The sequence below is a fragment of the Rhinatrema bivittatum genome, chromosome 2 (assembly GCF_901001135.1).
Source record: "Rhinatrema bivittatum chromosome 2, aRhiBiv1.1, whole genome shotgun sequence".
NCBI classification, from domain to species: Eukaryota; Metazoa; Chordata; class Amphibia; order Gymnophiona; family Rhinatrematidae; genus Rhinatrema; species Rhinatrema bivittatum.
The window spans coordinates 527,908,399-527,936,026 of NC_042616.1; the positions used below are offsets into that span (position 1 = coordinate 527,908,399).

The following is a 27,628-nucleotide window of genomic DNA, read 5'->3' on the forward strand; positions in this document are numbered from 1 at the left end:
GCAAGGTGGAATTAAAAAGAAAATCAGGTGCCTTCAAAGTAGAAGCGCACGCATACTTTTTGCTTTGAAAACTGCTGCAACTTTACAACTCTGGTGTGTTAAAAAAAATGCCCATGGATTTGGCAGCTCCACCCCTAGTATGAAAATTGTCCCCTAAATGATAGAGGGTGCATGTTTTTTTTTTCCATCTAGCCTGCAGGAAAAGAGGTGGGAAGCCCCTCCTACTACCTCCTTCCCCACAACTCCCCCCGTGCCTGTCCTCATCTACAGCAGCAGCAGCACAGGACCACGGAGCGGCCTGTGCAGACCCCGGCAGAATTCACTGCTGCAGGTACTTAAATCAAAAGCATGGCGTGCCTGGAGCCACATGATCTCCATCCACCAACTTCCAGGCAGTGCGGATACACAGTTTTAGCAGCTGCATGGTACAAGTCGCCCTGTAAAATACAAACCTTTCAGTTTTCAATGTGTGGCCACGTGATGACTTTTACTCTGTTAGTTGTTACCTCTCCCTCCCTTTTCCTGGCCCAGCCGTTACAGCGACAGCCCCGGCCCGGGAAGCATCACCGTCATGCAATGACAGAGACTCCCTCGCCCCGGGGATGCTGTGAAGGCTGTGCCTCAGCGGCATCCCCAACCTCGACCCCTGCCCGCCCAGGGGAACGGAAGCTGACCTGAGATGTGCCCTCCCCTCGGCAGCGCACAGTGCTTGCCTCTGGGCCAACATGATGAACTGCTAAGGATACCTGAAAAGTTTACTGGTTAAAAAAAAAAAATCTTTTATATGCACTCAGTCTTCATGAAGAATATAGAAATATTCATGCGTGATCACATTCTAATATCGTAGAACTATGCTGCTGTCTGATGACATTTGGGGGGAACACACATCCTCAGCTTTGTGTTGCATGTTCACTCTGCAGAAACAAACTAATAAACAATGCAGCTATGATCTGAAAGTCAAAGTGGACATATGCAGTCTGAAAGCACTCATATTTGTAGTGTGACTTTTATGCCTGAATGGCCTTTCTAAAGTATTTCTCCATGCAGTGCTTCTCTGAAGTTTTCCCGAGCACTGAAACGTTCATCAGATAAAAGTCATACAAACTCCAAAGCCTGCTTCTACCGTGATGACGCAAGCAGCAGCAGCACTCTGCCCTAGGCTTGCTGTCTTGAGATCTGCGGACGTGGCTGAAAAGTGCGCTACAGCTGCTCTCCTTACCTTGGAAAGCTCCACCTGGAGGTCGTACAGCTCCAGACTGACTTCGGCAGTGTTCAGCAGGTCAGTTGCCGCCCTGTATAGGATAACGTTCAAGGCCCGCATGCGTATGCTGTCCTCCCGTCTCATTTTTGGTGGTGAAATCTTCAGTTTTCCGGCCAAGCTGGACGGCTTGGACATCTTTAGAGAAAGAGAAGCCCACACGTAACCTCAAGGGTGCACAGGCCCGGAAAATTAACAGAATCCACATAACACCCCCTCCCACCTGTGCAATTTATATTTTGCCCTTTCCTCCTCCCCCCCTTTGGATACTAGAACAATGATGTGGTTGGATAAGGTATGGCAGAGCCTGCCTACGCCAAAGGCTGTGCAGATCTGTGAACAGAACCTCCTGGCACTAAAGCAGAAGTGAAATGAAAACCCTTCCACATCAATATCTGAGAAAAGGCAATAGGCTGAAGGAGCAGGCACAACCAGGGTGGAAAGAGTGGTAAAAGTCTGCAGGTCTGTCTGCTGGCACAATATGGAAAGAGTGTAGCATTTGGCCAACATTCTACATTTCTACAATTCAGGAAGGGAGAAAATTCCACCAGAGGTAAAAAAAATAACAGAATAAGCAAATAAAACAACTTGTGCAAAACACGCCGCGGGACCTCAGTCCACAGAGGCTAAATGTATGAATGGGGCAGTAGTTCCAACACCTCCGTATAATTGTTCCCTGTTTACCTGTTCCACCCCACTCATGAGTTCATAAATCTCAATCATACTCCCTCTGTTGTTTGTTTTCCACGCTAAAAGAGCCCTAATCTGTTTAGCCTTTCTCCATACACAAATACAAGAAAGTGTACAAACTTTATCACCACGAATTACTTACCACATATCATAAAATGTGTTTGGATGGCTTAACAACACTCAACCTTATACAAATCCACACTCTTAATTCAATCATTCTATTTAAAAACAATACAATCCTCATCATTAGACAGCCTTACTGTATAATTTCTCGAACCTGTATGAATGCACTTTGTATAAGCATGTGTCTGTACAAATCTTAAATACCCTTATGGCTTATATACCATTTACAATGCTGAACATACAATTTATATTTGCTTTATATCAAAGGAAACATCTTTTCAATAAATTTCCATACATATTTTATAACATGGCTAATGCTGAGGTCTTCCCTTATCTTCAGCTAGCCACGATTTTAATTGTGAGTTGCTCTCAATTCACCCAACGGCATTATAATGTATTCTTCTTCTCTTTGCTGTCAATGGTTTTCCTCCCCGTAATCATCAGTTACCCTTTTCCTTCTCATATTCAGTAATCACCCTACAAGAGTCCCTTGTTTCTCCAGAACGGCTTTATCAGGGGACATACAGCATACAGCAAGATTACAATATTGATTATAATACTGAACCAGCTGCTCTTATACAAAACGGCTCACACTGGAACAGACTCTTCAATGCCAATTGTACTATTGAAGAAGTGAATCTGTTTTTCACCACCCGACTCAATTTCTGAAGAGCTTCCTGCTCATTCCCAATCTCGATATGCCGAATCACTCCTTTTACCTTCAAAATGGCTCCTGGCCTTTCGATGTAGACTGCACTACAACTTTCATGGATGCTGGCTGTTATCTGCTACACCTGCCTTAGGAACCTTCTCTTATCAGGTACCAGGAGGTGGTTGCTTTATCATATTCAAAATTGCTAAAACTTGCGTCTCTCAGGAGTCACTATACTAAAAGTTAGGATACACAAGGCCCAGAAATGTTCAGACGACGGGGAACACGCGCAGACCAATGGCACTAAAGCATTATGGTTTAGGGATGTGAATCGTTTTAGGACGATTAAAATTATCGTCCGATAATTTTAATATCGTCTTAAACCGTTATGGAACACAATACAATAGAGATTCTAACGATTTATCGTTATAAATCGTTAGAATCGTGAGCCGGCACACTAAAACCCCCTAAAACCCACCCCCGACCCTTTAAATTAAATCCCCCACCCTCCCGAACCCCCCCCCAAATGACTTAAATAACCTGCGGGTCCAGCGGCGGTCCGGAACGGCAGCGGTCCGGAACGGGCTCCTGCTACTGAATCTTGTTGTCTTCGGCCGGCACCATTTTCCAAAATGGCGCCGAAAAATGGCGGCGGCCATAGACGAACACGATTGGACGGCAGGAGGTCCTTCCGGACCCCCGCTGGACTTTTGGCAAGTCTTGTGGGGGTCAGGAGGCCCCCCCCAAGCTGGCCAAAAGTTCCTGGAGGTCCAGCGGGGGTCAGGGAGCGATTTCCCGCCGCGAATCGTTTTCGTACGGAAAATGGCGCCGGCAGGAGATCGACTGCAGGAGGTCGTTCAGCGAGGGTTCCGGCGCCTCGCTGAACGACCTCCTGCAGTCGATCTTCTGCCGGCGCCATTTTCCATACGGAAAATGGCGCCGGCCATACGCGTATGGCCGGCGCCATTTTCCGTACGAAAACGATTCGCGGCGGGAAATCGCTCCCTGACCCCCGCTGGACCTCCAGGAACTTTTGGCCAGCTTGGGGGGGGCCTCCTGACCCCCACAAGACTTGCCAAAAGTCCAGCGGGGGTCCGGAAGGACCTCCTGCCGTCCAATCGTGTTCGTCTATGGCCGCCGCCATTTTTCGGCGCCATTTTGGAAAATGGCGCCGGCCGAAGACAACAAGATTCAGTAGCAGGAGCCCGTTCCGGACCGCTGCCGTTCCGGACCGCCGCTGGACCCGCAGGTTATTTAAGTCATTTGGGGGGGGGGGTTCGGGAGGGTGGGGGATTTAATTTAAAGGGTCGGGGGTGGGTTTTAGGGGGTTTTAATGTGCCGGTTTTTGCGATTTTACGTTTTTTTCGATTTTTTACGATTTTTCACGATATTTTACCCCCCCAAACGGCAACAATACGATTCCCTCCCCCTCCCAGCCGAAATCGATCGTTAAGACGATCGAGGACACGATTCACATCTCTATTATGGTTATCCAGGAACACATGCTGGTCACTCCGTGACTTTTGATAACAGCAGCTACAGGTGTTATAGGTACAGTTTCCCTGACTTGCTACAGAAATTTCATTTTCAGCGTCTCAGACTTTTGGGGGGGGGGGGGGGGGGTGAGGGTTTGTGAATGAAAAACTCAAAATATTTCTTCTGCTTGTTTTATTTTGAAGCACAAGACAAGTAAAGTTAAAATCTGCGTGCGCTGGTCAAGTCAACGAAGTCTAGAGAAATACCAGACAGCAACATCCACTCCATCTCTCTCGGCTGCTCCCCTGCGTATGACCAGAGACTGGGAGTTTGAGGCAGTAGTAACCGGTAGTCTGCCTCCGACAAGATGCAGAGACAAAGCAGATGCTGCTGCATTTTTCCATCTTCCCCACAGCTCGCCTAAATGATTACCTGAAGATTCATTCTTTAAAAATGAACCACAAAATATTTTCATTTTTCATTCCTCTCCTCCTTATTCTGCCTCCTACTCATGTTCTGCTAACTTAGTTTTAGCCGGGAGTCAAAGGCATTGCTGCTCTCCACTCATTCTATTCACATCGCCCTGGTGTGACACAGCCTGCCTGCTGAAGCACAACCTTTCCATGGAGATTTTAACAGAGACTTTAAGAAGACAGATCAATGCTGTAGGAGTCTGCTTCTTGCCATGGTATTATTGTTTTGAGGTTGAAAAGTGTGAGCTAACAAGGCTAAAGATTGTTTTTAAAGATATTTATGCAATGGAAATGTGAAACCTGTAAATATATGTGTGCACAGATATATATACACACACACACACACACAAACATTTAATATACGATTCAACCTAGAATAAATGATGACTCATCCAGTCTGCCCAGTTTTCTCTCTCTCTGGTTCTGAGTTACTTCGGGCAGATGATGAACACAGCATTGTCATACTTAAACCAGCACCAGCTTTCCATGTCTTATCTAATTTCACAACCCTCCCTATGTGTCCTAAGCAAGTCCAAAATCTGTTACAAGTGCTGGCCGTTGGTAAGGTATTCCAGGCCTTGTCTTCCTTCAAACCTCAATGATCAAGGGGAGGCCAGATGTTCTGGACACTGGCTTCACTCTAGTTTTGATAGCTGTGTGGATCATTAGGAAACTTAGTTAAATAGATATGGAAGATGGCCTGCATGATGGATTTTAGTTTTGTCCTGGAAAGAAAAAAAAAAATCACAGAGGAAGGTGACAAGGCCTGAAATGGCCTGCCAGTGGAGGTTGTGGAGGCCAGCCCTTCAGCGCATGTTCAGGACTGATATTGAGGGCAGTGATAGGAAAGGAGATAAAAAGGGGAAAAAAAAGACATTGGGATGGGGAGCTGGTGTTATCTTGCATATGGGAATTTATGTGCTCATCTATTCAAAGTGGAAAAAATCAAAACTGGGCAGACTACACTGATCAATGTGGAGTTTTTTTGCCGTCATTTATTATGTTTCTATGCAGGGTCCCCACCCACCCTCCAGCCCCGAGAGTACAGGACGGAGTAGGGAAGGGGGCCGGTCTCCACCTGACATTGGAAAACAGAGGAGATGAGGGGCACCTAATGCTGTAGCTCCTGACCCTCTGCAATCCATACAGGCCCACAGCAACTCCTCCCTGACAATAAGTCTCGGGAACACAAACTGAGGCTGCATGTCGTAAGGCTCCAACAGGAAATGAAATAAGGGGAGCGGGGCTACTGTGATACTTGTCCCAATTCATCCCAAGCTCCTCAGGATGGCCCTGTTACTACAATCCTCTAACTCTTACAATTCCCTGGCTTAATCCAACATCCAGGCCCCACCCCCCCCCCCAGGTCTTACCACCAAGCTTGGTAACGCCTTTTCCCTCTCCTACACGTGGGGAGATTCTAGAAATCAACGTTTTAATTTACAGTACTTACCAGCTGAGATCCCAGTGTAGGACTGTCATACCAGAACTTCTTTCTATGAATGCGAGAAGGGGAAAAAAAACCACACACAATTTTAGAAACTGTACTGTCTCAAGTTACCTTTCATCTAGGTATAAGAAAGGCATAAATATTAGGGCAGCATTTCTACACAGCTGCCTAAACGCCATTTATAGATGATTTTCTATACCATATTGGAAAGCTCTGAACGGGCCCACCAGAGAGCTTCCACCACTGTACTGCGTTTAAAAAGGAAAAGGGAAGCCCTGGAATGTTAGCAGGGAGAAGCTTTCATTTGTACACTGTGAGGTCATCGCCCACTTCTGACATCACACAAAATGCTATGGAAATACTTTGTTGAAAAGATTCTCCCTGTTTTGCCTAATCAACCATGAGAAGGCTGCTGGTGTGAAATGCACAATGAGTATGAGGTTGAACATCCCTGGACTCAAATTTCATTACAAATCTGATGCCTTTAGACCACCACACAAAAAAAGGAAGGTTCGCCATAGACACAAAATGGGAGACACCTATTTACTCACTGGCAAAATGTATATTTCCATAGGTAAACTATTTTCAGATCTTCGGGACTTTTCAAAAGTCCATATCTTCCTCATCAAGAAATAGGAAGTCACCGAAGTCTATGAAGAGGACTATTTAGTAAATTACTACAAGGCATTAGAACATAAGAACATAAGAAATTGCCATGCTGGGTCAGACCAAGGGTCCATCAAGCCCAGCATCCTTTTTCCAACAGAGGCCAAAAACCAGGCCACAAGAACCTGGCAATTACCCAAACACTAAGAAGAACCCATGCTACTGATGCAATTAATAGCAGTGGCTATTCCCTAAGTATAATTGATTAATAGCCATTAATGGACTTCTCCTTCAAGAACTTATCCAAACCTTTTTTGAACCCAGCTACACTAACTGCACTAACTACCTTCTCTGGCAACAAATTCCAGAGCTTTATTGTGCGTTGAGTGAAAAAGAATTTTCTCCGATTAGTCTTAAATGTGTTACTTGCTAACTTCATGGAATGCCCCCTAGTCCTTCTATTATTCGAAAGTGTAAGTGTAAATAACCAAGTCACATCTACTCGTTCAAGACCTCTCATGATCTTAAAGACCTCTATCATATCCCCCCTCAGCCGTCTCTTCTCCAAGCTGAACAACCCTAACCTCTTCAGCCTTTCCTCATAGGGGAGCTGTTCCATCCCAGGTCTTCCTGTGTACTTTTCCAATATATAGCAGTATAATCAGAATAAAGTTAAAAAAATATATATATTTAATAATGCTTTGATGGCTGTCATGTTAAAGAGAAAGTACTACAACAAAACAAAATATAATCTCTTCGCTTTGTTTACGATTTTTGGGTATTTTGACTATTTCAATACCTTATTTGATAAAAGCTGTAACCAGTCAAGCAGTGAGACAGCGAGTGAGCAGGCAATGGTGATATTAATAGTTTTGAAGAAATGACTGATATAGAGGTTGTAATAATGGAAATGGATGACTAGATGCTAGGTGAAGGAGGAGATAGTCTGCAAAGCCAAAAAATACTGTGATACCCTGCAACATTTCTCTACCTATTGGTCATATACTAAATAGGAGAGAGATTCTGGGAGTGATCTTATATGCTCAAGTACTGAAAACCTCTCAAACCTGGATAGGGCCTCAGCAAAGAAAATCATCTTCAAATACAAGAAATTGCCAAAGATTATCTCAAGGTTGCAAAATATTTGATGCAGTCTCTGCCAAATATCTGTATTCTATAAGCAATTCTCCTCCCTTCCACGTAAGTGACAAGGCAGAGGCCAGAGAACCTGTAGGATGCTAGGGTACACAGGGAGAGATGGAGAAATTTTCCTTACCTGTTAATTTCCTTTCCATTAGTCCTGCTATACCAGTCCAGACAATACCTGTGGGCTGTTTCTCCCTACCGGAAGAAGGAGGCAGAGAACACATTTTTCCCAGTGTGACATCATCGCCTCTACTTAGGGGTGGTGCATCTGGGGAAAGATTAAATTATTCTTACCCAATAATTTTCTTTCCTTGAATTCTGCTATGCCAGTCATTACATTTGGGATTTCCCTCCTCTACAGCTGACAGATCTCACTCTGGGCTATAAAGCTGTGGCCCTGGGTCAATACCAGTAGCCTACTACCAAAGAAATGCAACTACTAGAAATCCCCTTTATGTCCTATTCTTGAAACACATACTATGGGGTATCAGGACCTATTCTGAGTGAGCCAAAACAGGTAAGACAAGGAAAGAATATAGGCAGAAGGAGGGTGCTGCTGAGCACACCTTACATAATGCTCTTTAGTCTCCCCAATCCCCCTCACCCTTGTCTTCCTGGGCAGAATCTTGACTGGTCTAGCAGGATTCAAGGAAAGAAAATGATCAGGTAAGTATAATTTCACCTTCCTTATCATCCTGCTAGACCAGTCATTATATTCGGAATTTACCAAAGCTTACCCTTACTGGGGCGGAGAAGAAAGGGCTGTCTTTGCCAATCCTTGCCTCGAAGGCAGCAACCATTTTGCACTGTTAGACCAATCTGTAGTGTTTGAGAAGGTGCCCGATTGATCACGCCACTGCCTTGTCGGTTTATTCCGGCGAGTCTGAGGTGCTTCTGCCCAGGATAAGACTTGTGCCTTGTTGAGTGAGCCCGGGGTATTACCGGGACCTGCTATCCTGATAGTAGTTAGGCCAATGCTATTGCCTCTTTGATCTATCTTGGCATGGAGACATTAGAGGCTGCCTATCCCTTTTTGGTTACCAAGTATCATGAATATCTCATCTGTTCTTCTGTAATGCTAGGTATGTCAAGAGAATCTGATGTACATTTAACAATCGTGGGTTTGAAAATTTTTTTCTTGACTATCATCACTGCTGAGGGCTAGATAGGCCTCTGTTTCCCATAGAAGCTGATACTAGCTCAGGTAGGAAAGATAGAACCTGACTTTAAGAAATTCCTTGATAAGGATCTTTGTAGGTCTCAGACTGCCGCTCCGAGATACATCTTAGCAGAGTAAACTCCTTCGAGTAAGACTGCTTCCCAAAATGGCCCTCCCTTGGAAGCCCATGCTATGCAGCCACTTTCTCAAGGCCTTTAGCATCCAAATGATATCTCACTCTATTCACATCCCAACCTGACTTGTCCAAAGAGATGAGGTATTATTCTGGAGACCTAATGACTTCCTGAGCTGCCTTGTCGCTTATGAGCCACATGTCTAATTGTGAGTGCGGCATAGTGCTCTGCATAAGCTGGGCTCCTGGCATCCCCACCAGTCTTGGTGAAGGTTTTGGGGGCTGCTGTTAGGTTGAAAGCCACCCTTGGATGGGCATATTCGTGCCAAAAACAGAGCCTTGCTGGGCTCTAGTGATACACTCAGATGCGAATAAGGTGGTAAGAGTCTGCTAAGTTAAAGGACAATGGGAGCTCTCCTGGTCTCATCAACAATATCCCCAACCGCAGCCTCCATCCAGAAGAGGGGCTTGTGTAGGTAACTGTTGAACCCCCTTCCTTTTTTTTTTTTTAAACATACCCTATATTAACAAGGTGTCAAGAGTGTGCTCTTCTTGGGGGCGCTGAGGTTCAAGTCCTTGAAGATATCCTCACCAGGTTGTACCTATTTCATGCCCAGAATGCTATGGCTATTTCCATCTGACTGACCCTGGGCTGACTGGAACCTACTGAATCCCAAACTGAGCAGCTCAGGCCCAATTGCCTCCGTAAATGTAGCTTGCAGAACCCCTTCCTAAAAGGGACTATTTCAGGGATGCCTTTAAGGCTTGGAATCATTGAATTTAAGAGGTACAAATGGCAACTCATTCCACAGGTAGAGCTTAATATGCATCAGGAACGATCTGGCCTTGAAACTATATACCATGGGCTCTAAGGCATTTAGTTTCCAGGAAGAACTATGGGCTCTCCCTCCAATATTTTGACCTTCAATGCTGATCCCCCTTTCTACCACAATGCTGGTCTTGAACATGCCTGCTGAGACCAAGAAGCCGCTCGGGAGATTTGAGTAGAATATTCCTCTCCTCCTGTGGCAGACTTTAGCTGCCTAACCTTTTCTTCTTCTTTTTTTTTTTTTTTTTGGTATTCACTTCAGTAAGTACCCTACTGCTGAGGAAGACATACTTGGTGGCTTCTCAGTACCCTGGAAGGAAGGGTCCCTTCTGCTGGGAATTTTTTTTTTCGGAAGTAAGAGATATCATTCAAGTGACCACTATCTTGGAAATACGGGCTGCCAGCTCCCTTTTTCTGGGATAGGCTTATTTTAATGGAGTTACTATCACCTAATGACAGCTCCTTCTCTTCCTCCAGGGTGGCCTACAGCTTTGACAGTCCCCTTAAAGGGGAATCAGGATTTTCCCTTGGTCATTGCCCGAGGGGGCAAATGTTAATCCTTAAAGAAATAAATCAAATCACAATCCAGGGTCTTTCAGAGCTTTTTAAAATTATTACAAAAAATGAATCGATGAAACTAAGAAAGAATTTTACTCCAATAAAATACATAAGTTCAAATATAACCCAACGGTTCTCTTCTCCATCGTGCAAAATATTACAAAAAATCCCTGCGAAGAACATGCATCACTGCCCGAAGATAGATGTAATGAAATTGCACATTTTTTTAAGAACAAAATTCTTAATTTAACCTCAGGAATGAATACTGACAATCAATCAATAAGTATGAATCCCAGAGAAACTTGAAAATGGTCAGATTTTGAGCCCATCTCATCTCTTGAGATCGAAACATTGATAAAACAAGTGAACCCAGCTACACATCCATTAGATACCGTGTTTCTCTGAAAATAAGATAGGGTCTTATATTATTTTTAGCTCCAAAAAAAGGTTAGGGCTTATTTTCAGGGGATGTCTTAATTTTTTTCCATGAACCTTTCGGTTCGGCCTTTGTTATCAGCCCGCCGCGGGAAATTTCATTTTCCTGCAGTTCGGGCCGATTTTATTTCGGCTGCTCCCCCAAAATGATATCAGAAACCCGCCCCAACCCTTCCAATTTAATTAATTACAACAGGGTTGTAAAAAAACCCAAACCCACCCCAACCCTTCAAATTTAATTAATTGCAACCACCCCACCCTCCCAACCCCCCAAAAACTTGCTGAAATTCCCTGGTGGTCCAGCGGAGGTCCCGGGAGCGATCTCCTGCTCTCGGGCCGTCGGCTGCCAGTAAACAAAATGGCGCCGATGGCCTTTTGCCCTTACTTTGTGACAGGGGCTATCGGTGCCATTGGCCAGCCTCTGTCACATGGTACGGTAGGAACAATGGACGGCCGACGCCATCTTAAAAAATGGCGTGGGCCATCCATTGCTCCTACCGTACCATGTGACAGGGGCCGACCAATGGCACCGATAGCCCCTGTCACACAGTAAGGGCAAAGTTCCATTGGCGCCATTTTGATTAGTGGCAGCTGACGCCCCGAAAGGGGGAAGATCGCTCCTGGGACCCCACTGGATCACCAGGGAATTTCGGTAAGTCTTGGTGGGGGGGGGGGGGGTGGTCGGGCAAGTCTTGGGGTGCAACCGCACGTCCATTAGGGCTTATTTTTTGAGTAGGGGTTATATTTCAAGCCCACTCCAAAAATCCTGAAAACTCAAGCTAAGGCTTATTTTCAGTGAAACACGGTAGTATTCCCACTTCAACACTGAAAACTATCTCCCCTACAATCTCTAGGCCAGTCTCAGACATAATTAACTTATCACTTATTGAAGCTCATTTTCCAGAACAACTCAAAACTGCTATAATTAAACCTATTCTCAAGAAAAATAACCTTAATTGCTCAATGCTGAATAATTATAGACCCATATCTAATCTACCTTTTCTAGCTAAACTATTAGAAAAGGTAGTTCAGAATCAATTGACTGAACATTTAAAAAACAATAATATTCTTTATCCATCGCAGTACGGTTTTCACAAGCATTTTAATACAGAAACCCTACTACTTGCACTAACAGACACCGTTCTGAAAGGTTTTGATAACAGACAGAATTATATTGTAATCTTACTCGATTTATCAGCAGCATTTGACAGTCAATCATACCATTTTACTCAACAGGTTAGCTGATATTGGACTTTCAAACACCATTCTACAATGGTTCACATCTTATTTTTCCTATCGGCACTTTCAAGTAAAAATTAAAAACTGCATTTCAGACAAATTATCCCTTCATACCGGAGAACCAAAAGGTTCAGCATTCTCAGCCATGTTATTCAATTTATACATGCTTCCCCCTCTGTCATCTTCTTTCTGGTCTAGGACTCACTCATTACATCTATGCAGATGATATACAAATTCTCATTCCAGTCCAAAAAAGTCTTGCGTTCACCTATAAAATCACAACAATGTACTTAACGATTATTAAGCAGGTATTAACTCACATAAATCTCATATTAAACGTCAATAAGACAAGTTATTTTACTAGACAGAAGACCAACGTTTAAAAAATTACCTCCTTTAAAACTGGAAGATCAACTTACTACATTAATTCCTGTTTCGCATGCTCACGACTTAGGTGTAATCATTGAACTTAAACTTCAAAAAACACATTTCAGGTAAAATAAAAGGTTATCACAAAATCCAAACCTTAAAAAAATTAAAACCGCTTCTATGCCAATCTGATTTCAGAATGGTCTTTCAGCTACTCAACTTTGCTAATATTGATTATTGTAACTCACTCTTGCTTGATTTACCCACCTCTACCATTCGTCCATTACAAATCCTATAAAACACTGCAGTTAGAATCCTGACAGGCACCAAAAAGCATGACCATATTACTCCAAGGCGCCCCACCTCACACGTCTTTACCCAGGCTTAAATATGGTTGGAAAGAACCAAGCTTAGTGAAATCAGAGTAAGACAATTCTCCCTGAGCTCCAAACAGCACTGGCACAAGTTAGCAGGCACTCCAGGCTGAGATGCCCGAATATGACAAGCAGCACAAAGAGAAAGGCACTTAGGTTTCTTAGGTATAGGCGCCATTAGGCTGACAATGCACTGAGCGGCGACCAAAAGCATGCATCTAAGCTGAATTTTTTTTTTTAAAGCATCCAAAAAATATCTAGGCATCCAAAAAATTAGGCATCCAATACCTAGGCGTCCCAGACGAGTGGGATGTAGTCAAGCTCCACCAAACTGGTCGGAAACCTGAAAGCCAGCTCACAACACACTCTCCCCAAATGCTGCCTCATCAGGTGCCCAAACATCTATTCAGTAACGTCTGGTGAAAGTGTAACGTGATGACCAAGTTGCCTCACGGCAGATCTCCTATGGAGAAACCAGCTAACACTCCGCCCAGGAAGCTGCCTGCGCTTTGGCCGCAACCCTTCAGGAATCGCTCTTCCTTTGCAAATGTAAGCAGATATGATGGCCTCTTTTAGCCACTACACAATTGTAGCTTTCAAAGCCTTGCACCCCTTCTTTGCTCCACTGAACAGCACACAAAAAGGTGATCAGACCTTCAAAATCCATTGGTAACCTTCAGATACCAACGTAAAGTCCAATGGACATCCAACAAAAGTAAATCTCTGGCATACGGGCCTGCCACATCCAGACGCCGGAATATGGGAAGTACAACTGCTTGATTTAGATGGAACGACGAAATAACCTTCGGCAAAACTGTCAAGAGAGTCCATAATGAAACCCCATTCTCTGAAATTTGAAGAAAGGGGTCTCTACATGACAAGGCTTGAAGTTTCAAAATTCACCTGACCGAACAGATAGCCACTAGCACCTTCAGAGTAAGATCCTTCAGGGATGTCCCCCGCAACAGCTGAAAAAGTGACCCACAAAGAGCATTAAGCACTAAATTGAGGTTCCAAGAGGGGTACACCCTCCTAAATGGAGATTGTAAATGCTTAATGCCCCTCAAAAATGAACCACACCTGGATGGGCCACCAAAGATACTCCATCCACCTTATCTCGAAGCCTAAGGCTACCACCTGAACACGAAGAGAGTTATATACCAACCTCTTCACAAGAACCTTCTGCAGAAAGGCCAAAATGCAAGGCTCTGACACCCGCATCGAGTCACACCCTTCAACACATCAGACTTCAAACACCTTCCACACCCTGACATAAGCCAAGGAAGTGGATGGTCGTCTAGCCTGAAGTAAGCTAGTAATAACTTCTTCTGAGTACCCCTTCAATTGCAACTACTTCTTTTCAAAAGCCAGGCCACAACACAAAAATCGATTTGCTCGATCCAAAAAGATTGGCCCTGCTGGAGCAGCCATTGAAAATGACCTAACTTGAGAGGACAGTCAACTGTGAGATTTATCAAGTTTGCAAACCAGGGTCAACACAGCCACTCTGGCGCCACTAGTATCACCCTTCCCAGATGCCTCTCTATTTGTCTTAGCATGCGGCCTTTCGGAGGCCATGGGGGAAAAACATTCAACTGAACTCTCACTGGCCACAGAAGAACCAACGCATTGATGCCTTCCATGCCAAACTCTCATCTGCAACTGAAAAATCTGCTCGCCTTGGAATTCCTACTTGTTGCCATGAGATCCGACAGAGGAGTTCCCCACCTGGCCTGAATTAGCTCCATTGCTTCCGGCAATACGTCACATTCTCCAGGGTCCAACTGCTGCCAGCTGAGATAGTCCGCTTGCACATTGTCCACCCCAGCCAAATGGGTCACCGCCAGTGCCAAGTGCGTTTCTGCCCAAGCAAACAGCTGCTGAAACTCTTGCACTACCATGCGGCTCCTGGTTCCACTTTGCCGATTGATATACACTACTGATTATAAAATATTTACTACATTACTGAAATCTCCAGGATTGTAACAGTTCATATGTACCACTCCAAGGTATCACTATACTGTGCAGATCAGTGGCTCCCACCTATTCCCAAGCTGGGTAAAAGAAGAGCAAGAAAGCTGCACTTTACTTACAAAAAACACTAGAAAAAGATTCTGTGATGGCTTCAACCCTCAGGAACTTTAACTTCTCGGTTTAATAAATGTTAGCACTCAGGAGGAGCTGCCCCATTTGTTTTTTCTTTAAGACACAGATAGACAGTAGACAGAGACAGAACATCAACCTCCAGCAACTCTATTCCTTTTAGGCCTGATGTACTAGAGCAGGGGTTGACAATTCCAGTCCTCGAAGGCCACAAACCAGTCTGATTATTAGGATAACCTCAATGAATATGCACAAAATAGATTTGCATACAACTAAGGTAGTACACATTCAAATCTCTCATATGCATATTTGTTAGTTATATCCTGAAAATCCAACTGGTTTGCAGCCCGCGAGGACCAGAGTTGTTCACCCCAGTACTTGATGGCTTTCCTCATTTTGTGTCTATGGGGAAAAATGTATTTTGACAGCAGTGATCACAGATCTAAGACCAGACCGAAATTGGCAGTGTTTGAATAGAATGGTAAGCTGGCTCACTTGTGCTGCACCACCACTTTCTATACCAAAGAGCTTCATCTCAGTGTCTTTGCCCAAGTCACAGGAACCATACCCAACATGAAACTCTAAGAGAACAGAACAACTCGGAGAGAGATCAGGGGCTCCGGGGGCATGCAGAAGAATAGTGCCAAGTTAACTGGGTTTCATTTTGATTTCCCAAGAGTTTTGGCAAGTAACAATGTGCATTGACCTGAGGAAGCCTAGCTCTAAAAAACGGAATGACAAAACGTATCAAGGTAGTCCAATAAAAAGTCACTGGTTGACCTTTACTTCTAGGCACACGGCAACCACCCCTACTTTTAAGCAAGTAGAGCGGAGTTTAAAAGCCAAGAGAAATCGGGGCTTTTTTTTTTTTGCTTTCAGTGGGGGAAAAATTATAAAGTGCAGGGCTGCGAGGGATAAAACCGAAGCGCTTTATTCCCCCCACTGATATCCCCACCCTGGTCGCGCAGGAGGACGAATGCGCTTTTTACTTGGTCTTTGCTATGAATTTGCGAAGCAGGCTCTTTCCGGCCACCGGCGGGGAGCGGTGCACGGCTCTGACTCCGGCGACGCCCGCCAACCACCAGCGGCGGTCCACCACGCGCCGCCACATCGTGACATCACTGTCCAGAGCGCTGCTCCGTCGGCCAATAGCGGCGAGTTCGGATTCCGGAACCCTCAGGCGGGCCGCGCGCGCACGCGCAGCCAGGAACTACAGGCTCGGCGGCAGCGACTGCTCGCGGGCGCCACTGGTGCCAAGGAGGACGCACTACCTTATTGTCGCAACGGCTTCTACCCCATGCCGCCCTCTTATCCATTTATTGCCCCCCCCCCCCCCCTTTGCTTCTTTTTATGGCCTTTCATGCGCTATCACGTCATCTCCCCCACCTCTTTCCTAGATCCTCCCCTCCAGTTTGTGTGTAGGCTGGAAGCCCTCCTCTGGCTATGGTAAAAACTTCAAGTCCGATCCCCTCTCAGCGCCTTGTCAGCTCCGCAAGTCACCGGAGAAATCCTGAAAATTCGCCAGATGTCACTATTTAAACATTCAAAATTGCCACGAAACAAAAAACACATACTGGTAGCATAGCACGTAGAGATACCCAGGAGAACAATTTTTAAGGAGATTTTCACTGCCCCGCGAAGTGGGGTTGCCAACTTTCAAATGTGAAAATTCTGCCACCCCCATTCCTGGGAACTTTTGATTTCCAGTCACCCTGAGATTTTCATAGATTAGTGGAGGAGAGGGAGGTGCACACTTTATCCTCTCTCGCTCTCATTTACACAAACTCCTACTCCTGGGGGAATTATGCGCACAAAAACGTAAAATTCTGCAAAATTTATATTGATTAAAATAACACAATTTACATGACAGTCTTTAAGTAATTACATTTTAAATTAATAAAGAAAAAAGTTATTACTTAAGATGCAGAATTTTAAATATTTTGAGCAGAATTTCCTAGAAATCCACTGTAAGAGTGTCCCTTCCACTCGCTCTCCTACTCCCCTGGCCACTTTGCCCTCTCAGGCCCCAACTCTTCCACTTGCCAGTATCTCTTCCCTCCACCTCTAGGCTCAACCCCTTCCACTCTTATCGCCAGTCCCAGAGTTTGACCCCATTCTCAGTACTGCCCCTCACACAGACTCACTCTGTCCCTCCCTCTCTCAAACACATGCTCCCACTCTCTAGTACACATACACACATCTTCACACAGGCTCCTTCATTCTCTCGCACATACACACATCCCCTCATACAGGGTCCCTTCCTCTCTCTTGCATACACACCCACACAAGCTCTCTTTCTCTCTCACACATACATCCTCACACAGGCTACCTATGTCTTTCATACACTCCTTCACATAGGCTCTCTCTCACACATACACAATCCTTTCACACAGGCTAGCACCCTCACATACATACGCTCCCTTTTTCATACACACCAGCTCTCAATCCGGGTAACTATAGACTAGTGAGCCTGACTTCAGTGCCGGGAAAAATAGTGGAAACTATTCTCAAGATCAAAATCGTAGAGCATATAGAAAGACATGGTTTAATGGAACACAGTCAACATGGATTTACCCAAGGGAAGTCTTGCCTAACAAATCTGCTTCATTTTTTTGAAGGGGTTAATAAACATGTGGATAAAGGTGAACCGGTAGATGTAGTGTATTTGGATTTTCATAAGGTGTTTGACAAAGTCCCTCATGAGAGGCTTCTAAGAAAACTAAAAAGTCATGGGATAGGAGGCGATGTCCTTTTGTGGATTACAAACTGGTTAAAAGACAGGAAACAGAGAGTAGCATTAAATGGTCAATTTTCTCAGTGGAAAGGGTAAATAGTAGAGATGTGAAATCGTGTCCTCGATCGTCTTAACGATCGATTTCGGCTGGGAGGGGGAGGGAATCGTATCGTTGCCGTTTGGGTGTTTAGAATATCGTGAAAATCGTTAAAATCGTGAACCGGCACACTAAAACCCCTAAAACCCACCCCGACCCTTTAAATTAAATCCCCCCACCCCCAAATGCCTTAAATTACCCTGGGATCCAGCGGCGGGTCCATAGCTAAATCGGGGGAAGGGGGAGGGCAGGAAAACCGGCACACTAAATCCCCCTAAAACCCACCCCCGACCCTTTAAATTAAATCCCCCCCTCCCGAACCCCCCAAATGCCTTAAAGTACCCTGGGGTCCAGCGGCGGTCCGAAACGGGCTCCTGCTGTTGAAGCGTGTTGTCTTCAGCCGGCGCCATTTTGCAAAATGGCCGCCGCAAAATGGCGGCGGCCATAGACCAACACGATTCGACCGCAGGAGGTCGCTTCCGGACCCCCGCTGGACTTTTGGCAAGTCTTGTGGGGGTCAGGAGGCCCCCCCAAGCTGGCCAAAAGTCTCTGGGGGTCCAGCGGGCGTCCGGGAGCGATCTCCTGCCGCGAATCGTTTTCCGTTCGGATAATGGCGCCGGCCATACGTGTATGGCCGGTGCCATTTTCCGTATGGAAAATGGCGCCGGCAGGAGATCGACTGCAGGAGGTCGTTCAGCGAGGGTGGAACCCTCGCTGAACGACCATACGCGTATGGCCGGCGCCATTATCCGATTCGCGGCAGGAGATCGCTCCCGGACGCCCGCTGGACCCCCAGAGACTTTTGGCCAGCTTGGGGGGCCTCCTGACCCCCACAAGACTTGCCAAAAGTCCAGCGGGGGTCCGGAAGCGACCTCCTGAGGTCGAATCGTGTTGGTCTATGGCCGCCGCCATTTTGCGGCGGCCATTTTGCAAAATGGCGCCGGCTGAAGACAACATGCTTCAACAGCAGGAGCCCGTTTCGGACCGCCGCTGGACCCCAGGGTACTTTAAGGCATTTGGGGGGATTTAATTTAAAGGGTCGGGGGTGGGTTTTAGGGGGATTTAGTGTGCCGGTTTTCCTGCCCTCCCCCTTCCCCCGATTTCATTTAAAGGGTCGGGGGTGGGTTTTAGGGGGATTTAGTGTGCCGGTTTTCCTGCCCTCCCCCTTCCCCCGATTTAGCTATGGACCGCCGCTGGACCCCAGGGTAATTTAAGGCATTTGGGGGGGGGGGGGTTCGGGAGAGTGGGGGATTTAATTTAAAGGGTCGGGGGTGGGTTTTAGGGGGTTTTAGTGTGCCGGTTTTCCTGCCCTCCCCCTTCCCCCGATTTACGATTTTTTGACGATAAATCGGGGGAATTGGTATTGTATCGTGGCCCTAACGATTTTTGACGATTTAAAATATATCGGACGATATTTTAAATCGTCAAAAAACGATTCACATCCCTAGTAAATAGTGGAGTGCCTCAGGGATCTGTACTTGGGCCGGTGCTTTTCAATTATATATATAAATGATCTGGAAAGGAATACGACGAGTGAGGTCATCAAATTTGCGGATGATACAAAATTATTCAGAGTAGTTAAATCACAAGCAGATTGTGAAACATTACAGGAGGACCTTGCAAGACTGGAAGATTGGGCATCACTAGGTGTTTGCTGTAGGTATGCGATTCCACCAGGAAGGCACCGAGGCAGGGAGAGCAGGCCCTCAAGGAGCGAGTACCTGTTCCCTGTAAGGCCCCCGAGGAGCGGTTACCCAGGTTAGCAGTTACCCCAAAGGGCAGAGAGAGCTATCAGCGGCAGAGTAGCGTAGACAGGAACGGATTTGAGTCCTTGCTAACTCAACAGGCTAGCAAATTAGAATAGGTTATATACCCGGATGGCATGACGTCAGCAAGAGGGAACACCCTCGAGGTTCATGCCAAGGTTGGAATAAAGACCTGGGAGGAGCATGACGGGAGGCTTCACCATAGCTGTTCCGGGGACGCCGGAGAGGTCGGCTTGTAGGCCATCTTTACTAGGTAAGCGGGAGGAGCCTTGAACAAGGTGAGGCAAACGGGGCGAAGCCATCTAGCACCGACAAGATGCAACAAGAGTGAAGAGAGAGCTACAGATCTATTGGGGCATGTAGCAATGCAACAGGAACTAAATTGAACAGACAAATTGGCTCTTATGTTTTTATCTGCCCTCATGTTGTGAGGCCCTGTTGGAAAGTTCTTGCCTCCCATTAGCAGAGAGCCTCAGTGAGCCTCTCAGAATATTTGTTCAGTCCTTCCAACTCTATGACTCACATTTCCTGTTGTCAATCATCCTTACGTGCACCGGGCCAATTTTCAAATAGCCCGGCCACGCATGTAAATCCCGGGGCTTGAAAAAGGGGCAGTCCGGGGGGCGGGGCTAGAGGCACCCGGCACAACGACCATTTGCTGCTCTGCCAGTGTGTGCAACTTGCTCCTGCTCCGAGGCAGGAGCAAAAGATAAAATAAGATTTGGGGTAGTTAGGATAGGGATAGGGGGAGGGCAGGATAGGGGAAGAGGAAGGGAGGTTAGGCTAGGGGGTTGGGAAGAGTCCACCCAGTCCGCTCCTTAATTGGAGCGGACTGGGAAGGAACTGGGGAAGGCCCCGATGCATCGCCACATGTAATTGCAAAAGTAGACACCCCCTTTCGCGTGCCGACCTGGCATTTTATAACATGCATGCATCCATGTGTGCGCGCCGGGTAGGTTTTGAAAATCTACCCCAATGTGTTTCTACTAGACTACCTAAAAAATACTATTTTTTTTCCAGCTCCTTCATTATGCTGCCTTTCAGCATGAAGGAAATGCTAGTAGGCATTAAATATCAACAGCCAGTAAGAGAAACATCCTTAATTGTTATTATAAAATATCTTAGGAGCTTACCAAGCAAACTAGAGTAAATGCTCAGCTCAGAGTTCCTGAGCCATTACAGTCAGTTAAATATGTTACCGCCCTTAAATCTACAGACCAATGGATTAGTTTGTTTGTTTGCATAACATTTTCCAAATGGTTGGTATTATTTGTTGTGTCCGTCGGTCTCAGATGGCTTCGCCCCGTATGCCTCACCTTGTTCTCGGCTCCTCCCGCTTACCTTGGGAAAATGGCTACTGCCACAATCTGCAGACCGCCCTCTCCGGCGTCCCCGGAACGGCTATGGCGTTGCTCCCGCCATGTTCCTCCCAAGGGCCTACTAGGGTGCGCGCATGTGTGCTACCCACGTCTTATTCCAGATTTGGTTGCAAACCTCGGGGGTGTCCCCCTCAAGTGACGTCACGCCATCCAGGTATTTAGCCTGCCCAAACTTGCTAGCTAATCGAGTTAGCAAGGATTCGTATCGGATTGGTCTCGGCCGGTCTAAGCTACTCTGCCACTTCCGTGCTGCTGCTGGAAGCTCTTCCTGTGCCCTTCGGGGTATTGTCTAATTTGGGTACCCACTCCTCGGGGGCCCTCTGCTTTATTTCAGGTGCCTTACTGGGATCAGGTACTTGCTCCTCAAGGGTCTGCTCTCCCAGCCTCGGTGCCAGTACCATCTACTTCAGCCTGGTGCAATCACCAACCTACAGCTACCATCTAGTGAATAATCTAACTCTCAGTCTGTCTCATCTACAGCATTGCCTTGCTGGGAAACCTACACCGGAATCCCCTATACCAACGTGGTGAGATGGGTTCCCTCTACCGAGGGTTCCAGGACTGTTACCTCTGGATCACCTCACTACTGCCACCTCTGGTGGTACACATCAAATTGTATAATAAAAGAGCTAAAATCTGTGTTTGTGTGTCCTGAGTCTAGCCCAGTACTGTGGCTCCCCACGTGGCCCCACCCCGTGGGCATGGTCATCTGCCACAGTACCCAAGAATCCACCCAAACACCGCTAAACCATAACAGATTGCTAACTCCATGGATTCAGCTCAGCTCACCGCATTGCAGGCCATTCCAGGCCTGGCCCAGCAAATCTCTGAACAGCAGAATGCTGCTGGAGAATTTACTGCTGCATTCAACCAGCTGCACGCACAGATGAACTTACCCACTCCACAGGTAAAGATGTTACACCACCTGAAGTGACAGTCAAGACAATTGTACCTCTATCTGCTCCAACACGCTTCTCGGGTGAAGTTTGGAAATGTTGAGGTTTTATTAACAGTGTTGCATGCATTTTCCCTGCAACCTAGCCATTTTCCTACAGCTTATGCCAAGACCACCTACATCTTGTCTTATCTGGACAAAAGAGCAGTGGCCTGGGCCTCTTCGCTGTGGGAGCACGATGAATCCTATCCTACATGATCTAGCGGATTCATTGAGCTGTTCAGATCAGTTTTTGATGACCCTGCCCAGCATACCACTGCAGGATCTTCGTTGGTTCCACCTGAAGCAAGGTACTAAAACTTTAGCTGAGTTCGCTATAGAATTCAAGACACTGGTGTCTGAATTACATTGGGACCCTAAATGCCTGAGGACCCTCTTCTTTACAGGATGAACTCTCGTTTGAAAGACGAGCTGGCGGCTCGTGAGATGCCTGAGACCTTGGCTGAACTGGTGAAGTTGGCAACAAGGATTGATCGCCGACTTCATGACAAGGTTCAAGAGACCAAGACTCCCAGAAGACCCTTTCAGGGTGAAGCTCGAGTTAAGTCCACACCCAGGTCTGTTCCCTCGGGTCCAGTGGCTGGCAAGGAAGAACCAATGCAATTAAGCCGCAGTCACTTAACGTCAAAAGAGAGAAGAACGCGGAAGAAGTTGGGGCTTTGCATGTATTGTGGACAAGCTGGCCATGCTGTTCAAACATGCCCTATATGTCCGGGAAACTGGCAGACCTAAGTCCTGCAGGAGGACTCTTTTTAGGTCTTACTGCACCCTCTCCTCCACTCTCTCTTCCTGTATCCTTGATCTGTGACGCTTAGAGTATCAGACTTTTGGCCTGGTGGACTCAGGGGCAGGAAGTAATTTCATTTTACAACGATTAGTGGCACTCTTGTGGATTCCCACTACCACCATGACGTCTCCACTACTCCTATCTTCCATTCATGGAGAGCTCTTACCGGGCGAAGTAACCCTGCTTACTGAACCAGTATGTTTACGGACCGGTGCTCTCCATTCTGAAACCATCTCCTTCTTTGTTTTAGAGAAGGCCATGCACCCTATAGTACTGGGACTACCGTGGCTGCAGCAACATATGCCTCAATTCAATTGGGCCACTCTGGAACTTTCATGTTGGGGTCCAGATTGCCATGGTAAATGTCTGATGGAGGTCGCTCCTATACCCTGCATGCCAACTACCCCATTGATGCCTGGATTGCCACTTCAATATGCATCTTTTCAAGATGTATTTTCCAAAGAAGCTGCAGAAGTACTGCGCCATCAACTTGAAGCCTAACACTGAACCACTCAAAGGATGGTCTAACTACCCTCTCTCCATGGTAGAAATAGAATCCATGATCCGAATATATACAGGAGAAACCTTCAAAAAGGCTTCATAAGACCCTCCAAGTCTCCTGCTGGAGCAGGCTCTCTTTGTGGGAAGCAAGGACGGAACGTTGCGTCCAAGTATACATTACAGAGGTCTCAACGAGATAACTGTGAAAGACCGCTATCCCTTACCACTCATCTCAGAGCTATTTGGACAGACTACAGGGAGCCAAGATATTCTCCAAGCTTGATCTCAAGGGAGCCTACAACTTAGTTTGCATCCGCTCTGGCGATGAATGGAAGACAGCCTTCAATACCCGGGACGGTCACTTTGAATATCTAGTGATGCCCTTTGGCCTGTGCAATGCCCCAGCTGTCTTCCAAAACTTAATGAACGACATTTCTGCGGGACCTTATCATACATATGCGTCGTGTATACTTAGATGACATCTTGATATTTCCCAAGACATGACCACTCATCTGGAGGAATGTCAAAAGAGTGCTGCAAAGACTCTGTGAGAATCATCTATAACGCAAAGCTGTCTAAGTGCGAGTTTCACACGGAATCAGTGCCTTTCTTAGGGTACATTGTTTCCAACCAAGGTTTCCAGATGGACCCACAGAAGCTGGAGAGCATTAAGAAATGGACACAACCCACTGGTCTATTCCATCCAGGAGTTTTATCTCTCTAGCATGTCCCGATGATACATTTACCCAGTCAATATTGGGGTAATTGAAATCTCCATTATTACCACACTACCAATTTGGTTAGCTTCCCTAATTTTTCTTAGCATTTCACTGTCCGTCTCACCATCTTGACCAGGTGGATGGTAGTATACTCCTATCACTATAGTCTTCCCCAACACACAAGGGATGTCTATCCATAAAGATTTGATTGTGCATTTAGTCTCATGCAGGATGTTTATCCTGTTGGATTCTATGGAATCCCGGACATAAAGCGCTACACCACCTCCCATGTGCTCCTCTCTGTCATTGCGATATAATTTGTACCCCAGTATAGCACTGTCCCATTAGTTATCTTCCTTCCACCATGTTTCTGAGATACCAATTAAGTCTATGTCATCATTCATTGCTAGCGAACAGAGGAAACTTTATTCTGACAAGATTCGAGCCCGACTCTGGCCGAGTTTCGCTCTTTTTCTGAAGAGCTGCCTCAGGGGCTATACATGTCAGCCGGGTAGAAATTGGGAGGTTGAATGCCCACTTCCTCTGTCACGCTATACAGTCAAGTATATCATATTCGGTTTAAATCCTTGATACTGGGAAAATCCTTGACTGGGAAAATGTTAATCACAAAAAATCTTTTTCAAGACTCAGATAATTAGTAACCTTGTCTATACCGGACACCATAACGGGAAATGCATGGAGTCTTCACAAGACACCCCTTCCCCAAAAGGTTCCTTCCTTGCACCATCGTCTCATCCACGCATTGAGACTCCGGAGCTCTGCCTGCCTCTGGGGACCTGCGCGGTGGAAACAGGGAGCATTTCAGAGAATGCTACCCTGGAGGTTCTGGATTTAAGCTTTCTAGTTGAATACGTTTAACTAGCTAGCTTTGCCAGCTTCCTAGTGGATTAAAACGGTGTCTGCTTGCAGAACTGGAGGTGCAAGGTTTCTATTTGTGTTCTGTCTCATTGTGTATAGTTTGGATCCCAGATCTCACGTCCATAAAAAAAAGGATTGGTTGAATGATGCTCAGGTCGGCAGAAGAAGCACTGAGAGGCCTCTGCAGCCACCTATAGTGCCACTCATTTGGGGATGACACGGGAATTGCATCTCCTTTTCACCCACAGGAGCCCGGAACAGGGAAGTGGTGTCACATGAGCCTACTTTGGCAGGAAAGAGGAGATGCTATCACTGGTAGGAACAAACTACATCATTTGCCTGTGAGGCTGGAAAGAGCACCAGGCAGAGCAGTGCAGACCTGGCAGCTAAGGAAAGGAGAAGGAGGTGGAGCAAGTTACAGCTCAAAGAGAGAAAAACAGGAGGCATTGGTCTGTACAGCCCAAAGAAAGAGTCCTGGCTGTGCGGGCTGAAGGAGGAAGCTGCAGCTGTTGCCATATGCGTAAGGCTCCAGAGGGGGAGAAGAATGAGTGAGTGAAAGAGCATGTGCATGTATATGAGTGTGAAAGCATGTGTGTGTTATTGAGAGCATATGAGTGATGGAATGTGTGAGAGCATGTGCAAGCGGGCATGATTGTGTGTGTGTCCAGGAGCATGTGATTGAGCATGTGTGTATGAGAGAGCATGTGCATATATGAAAGAGGATGTGTGAGAGCCCATGTGAGCAAGGGAAGGTGTGTGAGTGATCATGTGTGAGAGGGAGTATGTGAGTATGTGCATGAGAGGGTATGTGTAAAGGAGGGTGTGTGTGTATGTGTGAGTGTGTGTGAGAGCTAGAGAGTGTGTATATGGAGAGAAAGTTTGTGCGCAACATCTCCTCTTCCCCTTTTAATCCTCAACAATATCAGGACATCTGGAAATCAAAAGTTCTCAGATATGAAGAGTGGGGAATTTGTTTTATCCTTGTTAGTTTTAATTATTGGTGTTATTTGACATTTCTGTTTTGAAATATTTTATTGGTGTTTGGAACTTTTTTTTAATGTTCTATGTATTTTTAATTATTGGATGTTATTCTATTTGTTCGCTGTTTGTGAAATGTTACGCTTGGGCTGAGTTCAGGGGTAGTGAACACCACCCAAAGGGGTGGCTCCAGGTGGAAAGAGACAGGGATGGCTGGAAACCGTGGCTGGGTCAGGGCAGACAGCAAGAAGCAGTGTCTGGGTCTAGGCTGGGTCAGGGCAGGCGGCATGTAGCAGTGTCTAAGTACAGGCTGGGTCAGGCCAGGCGGCAAGTAGCAGTGTCTAAGTACAGGCTGGGTCAGGGCAGGCGGCAGTCAGCAGTGTCTGGGTCCAGGCTGGGTCAGGGCACAGTAAGCAGGGCAAGGCAGGTCAGAAGGCCCGTAGGCCACACACACACAGACAGAAGGCCCGTAGGCCACACACCAATAGCGGGGCAAGGCAGGTCAGAAGGCCCGTAGGCCACACACACACAGACAGAAGGCCCGTAGGCCACACACCAATAGCGGAGCAAGGCAGGTCAGAAGGCCCGTAGGCCACACACACACAGACAGAAGGCCCGTAGGCCACACACCAATAGCGGGACAAGGCAGGTCAGAAGGCCCGTAGGCCACACACACACAGAAGGCCCGTAGGCCACACACCATAAGCGGAGCAAGACAGGTCAGAAGGCCCGTAGGCCACACACACACAGAAGGCCCGTAGGCCAGGTAAGGAAATCAAGGAAGAAGGCCCAAAGGCCGCACAAGGCAAGGCAAGGAAAGGCAAGACCGAAGGCCCGAAGGCCACCAAGACTAGGCTAGACAAGACAAGGTAGAAGGCCCGGAGGCCGCGCAAGGCAAGGCAAGACAGAAGGCCCAAAGGCCGCGCAAGGCAAGGCAAGACAAGACAGAAGGCCCAAAGGCCACGCAAGGCAAGGCAAGACAAGACAGAAGGCCCAAAGGCCACGCAAGGCAAGGCAAGACAGAAGGCCCGGAGGCCGCGCAAGGCAAGGCAAGACAGAAGGCCCGGAGGCCACACAAGGCAAGGCAAGACAGAAGGCCCAAAGGCCGCGCAAGGCAAGACAAGACAGAAGGCCCAAAGGCCGCGCAAGGCAAGGCAAGACAAGACAGAAGGCCCAAAGGCCACGCAAGGCAAGGCAAGACAGAAGGCCCGGAGGCCGCGCAAGGCAAGGCAAGACAGAAGGCCCGGAGGCCGCGCAAGGCAAGGCAAGACAGAAGGCCCGAAGGCCACACAAGGCAAGGCAAGACAGAAGGCCCGAAGGCCGCGCAAGGCAAGGCAAGGAAAGGCCCGAAGGCCACGCAAGGCAAGGAAAGGAAAGGCCCGAAGGCCATGCAAGGAAAGGAAAGGCCCGAAGGCCACGCAAGGCAGGCTAGAGCAGGGAGCCCAGGTGAGCTCGATGCCGAAGCACCGAGGCAACTGTCAGGCAGGGTTATAAGGGCACACCCAGAGCATAGAGTGGACAGAGGAGATGGACTGGGCCTGTCAGGAAAGCCAGCTCTAGAGGGGCCCCTGGTGGTGAGGCGGTTGCACAGCAGCCACAGCCGTAACATGAAATATTTATTCTTTTTATTAGTATGATTTTACTAATATGACTGCTGTCATGTTCTATGTTTCTATAATTCTCCAATCATATGAAACTAATGTTAGAAGCTTGTAACCTGTATAAAAATAGAACAATAAAAATCTCTCAGAAATACACAC

General features: G+C 46.7%; 1 protein-coding gene across 1 annotated transcript in view; it reads right to left on the reverse strand.

Annotated features, from left to right (window-relative positions):
• The window catches only part of RBFA (ribosome binding factor A), a 37,399-nt gene extending 21,098 nt beyond the window's left edge, over positions 1 to 16,301 (reverse strand). Inside the window, exons 1-3 of the mRNA XM_029590801.1 lie at positions 16,063 to 16,301; positions 6,126 to 6,168; positions 1,220 to 1,396 (exon numbers count right to left, since the gene is read on the reverse strand). Coding sequence (XP_029446661.1) covers positions 1,220 to 1,396; positions 6,126 to 6,168; positions 16,063 to 16,184 — 342 coding nt within the window. The 5' untranslated portion in view covers positions 16,185 to 16,301. The remainder of the gene's footprint in view (positions 1 to 1,219; positions 1,397 to 6,125; positions 6,169 to 16,062) is intronic.
• Between the last annotated feature and the right edge of the window lie 11,327 nt (positions 16,302 to 27,628).